General features: G+C 36.8%; 1 protein-coding gene across 1 annotated transcript; it reads left to right on the top strand.

Moving 5' to 3' along the window:
* The first annotated feature begins 1,221 nt into the window (after positions 1 to 1,221).
* LOC124989401 (putative vomeronasal receptor-like protein 4) lies at positions 1,222 to 2,138 on the top strand. Its single transcript, XM_047559265.1, is given in 2 exon segments — positions 1,222 to 1,360; positions 1,363 to 2,138. Coding segments are annotated over 2 exon segments (915 nt in total).
* The last annotated feature ends 1,221 nt before the right edge of the window (positions 2,139 to 3,359 follow it).

Raw genomic sequence — 3,359 nt, 5'->3', positions numbered from 1 at the left:
CTGTTTGGAAGTGTCCCTTCTGCTGCCGTAGTGATCTCTGTGTGTGCAAGTCAGTTTCACTACATGCCTCTTGTTGCAGGTTCAATGAACAACAACTGTTGTTTCAAATCAGTTTCTCTTGTGAGGATCCCTGCTGATTTTTCAGTCTGTTACTGTAGTTGGAGGTTTCACACTTTTAACTAAGCCCAGTACTATGCAGCAGGGGAGCAGTAAATTTTTCTTGAGTTTTTTGAAAGAACTGGGCATAGGATGGACGTGCTCACTGGTCTAACCTGTTAGGTGTGGGTCCAGATGGGGCATTACACACCTACCTAACACAGAAAGAGAACCTCAAAAAGGAGCATTCCTTGTTTCTTCTAGGGACCCTACTTTGCTGCATCTCCTGGTTATTTGGTTTTCTCAGAGAAAAAACTGGTTCCTGGAAGCCTTTGCCTGATCATCTCTAACTGCTGGTATTCTATCTGCAAGGTTATACAGCTTGATTTTCTATTGACGATTTAAAAATACAACTGATTATTTGTAAGGAGTGAAATCACAAAGTCATTTTGGTGTTCAATAGTTTAGAAATATAAAGGTATTGTCATCAAAGATATAAAACTTGCAAATGTAAAATTATAATGGGAGTTTCTTAGATGAACCAAAGTGAGAGTTAGGAAGGAATATAAAACAAAATGAAAGATGATATGGATTTTGTAACTAGCTGAATTTACAAAATTTTGAAGACATTGAAGCAACAACACTTTAAAATTTTCTGTGTATAGTGTTTGGGGAAGGCAGTCAGGTCAAACATCAGCTCCTGGCTCTTGGAATTAAATAACTGAGAATATGATAGAATGAAATAAAAGAGAGAGAAATTCTTGCTTAGGGAATTGGGGTTTTTTGTGCAACTGCTTGAACACAGGAACAGATTGAACACAGGAAGGACATTATGAATTTAATGAGTAGATTGACTATGTTAATATGAAGTTTTTAAAAACATTCTGGGTTGAAAGTTTAGATTTTTGAATATCTGAGATGACATGGAATGACCTACAAAGAGTGTCAGGAGAACAGTAATATGTCTTGGGACAAAAATCAACACCATTACACAAACCCTGACTATTTTTACATTCTAAAAAATTGCTGATATGAAATATTTTGCAGATACATATCATCATCACTGTTGCTTCCTTCAGAAAGGTGTTGCTGTATCCACATGTTTTTCTACCTATGAAGTAAGCAATGGTTTTGAATCTTACCAAGGGAACAATCTTCATGTTTGCAACAGGACTTGGCATTGTGGGGAACATCTTTGTCCTTATGAAATATATATGCTTGTTTAGAAGTGCTGTGAAATCTGTAGAACTTATTCTCATCCATTTGGCTTTACAAATATCATAACATTTCTTACAAAAGGGATGATAATGACAATATCCAGATTTCTGTTAATAAACCTCATGAATGATGTAGGCTGTAAGATTTTGATTTACCTCAATAGGGTGGCACGGGGCCTGTCCATCAGTGCCACCAGTCTCCTCATGGTGGTCCAGGCCATCACCATCAGGCCCAGAACCTCCAGGTGGAGAAGGCTGCAGCCCAGGTCTGCCTGGAACATCCTTCCCTTGTTGATCTTCTTCTGGATTCTCAATTCCTTGATAAGCATGAACTTACCATTTTACATCAAACATGTCAACAGCCTGAAAACCTCAAATATCAGTAAAAACAATGATTACTGTTATTTTGAATCAGAAAACAGGATAATCAGATGGACTTTTATTGTTCTCATGGTCCTTCGAGTTGCTGCTTTCCAGGGTGTCATGGGCTGGGCCAGTGGCTACATGGTGTTCCTCCTCCACAAGCACCACCAGCATGTCCTCTACCTGCAGACCTCCAAGCTCCTCTACCTGCAGACCTCCAAGCTCCTCTACAGAATTCCCCGTGAGATGAAGGCTGCTCAAAGTGTTCTCCTTCTGATGCTCTGTTTTCTCTTCTTCTATTGGACAGATTGTTTTACTTCTTTATATTTAACTTTCTCATTAGGGACAGATTCCATTACAAATGGTCTTCATGAATTTCTCACCATTGATTATGCAATTGTGAGCCCATTTTTGCAGATTCACAGAGAGGGACACTTCACTACTTGTTGGTTTGCTCAGTGAGAGAGAAAGATATGGAGAAAATACCTACTTCATTCATCCTTTAAGTAATTTTGAAAGAACTCTAAATTCTGTTATACCATGTTTTAAATGAATTAAGGCAAAGTAGCTTTGATATACTGGATTTAATTTCCATAAAAATTCTGTTTCAATTTTATTGATTTCAGCTCTGATTTTAATTATTTCCTATCTTCTACTACTTTTACTGTTATTTTGTTCTTCTTTTTCTAGGGTTTTGAGCTGTAATGTTAGGTCATTTAGTTGTTGACTTTTCATTCTTTTCTTGAATGTGTTCAATGCAATGAATTTTCCTCTTAATACCACTTTCATAGTGTCCCAGAGATTTTGATATGTTGTATCATCATTCCCATTGACCTCTAAGAATTTTTTAATCTCCTCCCTGATGTTTTTTGTTATCCATGTTTCATTCAATAGCATATTATTTAGTCTCCAGGTGTTGGAGTAATTTCTCTTTTTTATTTTGTCATTGATTTCTAATCTCAGTCAATTATGATCTGATAGAACACAAGGCAGTATCTCTATTTTTTTGCATTTCCTAAGGGCTGCTTTGTGTCATAACATATGGTCCATTTTCGAGAAGAATCCATGCACTGCTGAGAAGAAAGTGAATCTGCACGTTGATGGATGGAATATTCTATATATGTCTAATAAGTCTAGGTTATTGATTGTGTTAAGGAGTTCTATGATTTCTTTGATTGGATTTTCTTTGGAAGATTTATCTAGTGGTGAAAGCGGTGTATTAAAGTCACCCAGAATTATTGTGTTGTGGTCTATGTGATTCCTGAAATTGAGAAGGATTTGTTTGATGTACAGGGATGCACAATTGTTTGGGGCATAAATATTTACTATCGCTATGTCTTCCTGATTTATGGTTCCCTTAAGCAGTATGAAATGGCTTGAAGTCCACATTGTCTTATATAAGGATGGAAAACCCCGCTATTTTACTGAGTCCATGTGCATGGTAGGTTTTTTCCATCCTTTCACATTTAGTCTGTGGATGTCTTTTTCTATGAGATGAGTCTCTTGCAGGCAGCATATTGTTGGGTCTTTCTTTTTAATACATTCTGCTAGTCTATGTATTTTGATTGATGAGTTTAGGCCATTAATGTTCAGGGTTATTATTGAGATATCATTTGTATTCCCAGTCCTTTGGCTTATTTTTGGTTTTTAAGTTGGCTTGGTTTCTCCTTTGAGTGGTTTTTC

The sequence above is a fragment of the Sciurus carolinensis genome, chromosome 7, assembly GCF_902686445.1.
Source record: "Sciurus carolinensis chromosome 7, mSciCar1.2, whole genome shotgun sequence".
Lineage (NCBI taxonomy): Eukaryota > Metazoa > Chordata > Mammalia > Rodentia > Sciuridae > Sciurus > Sciurus carolinensis.
This window is presented reverse-complemented; position numbering and strand designations above follow the sequence as displayed.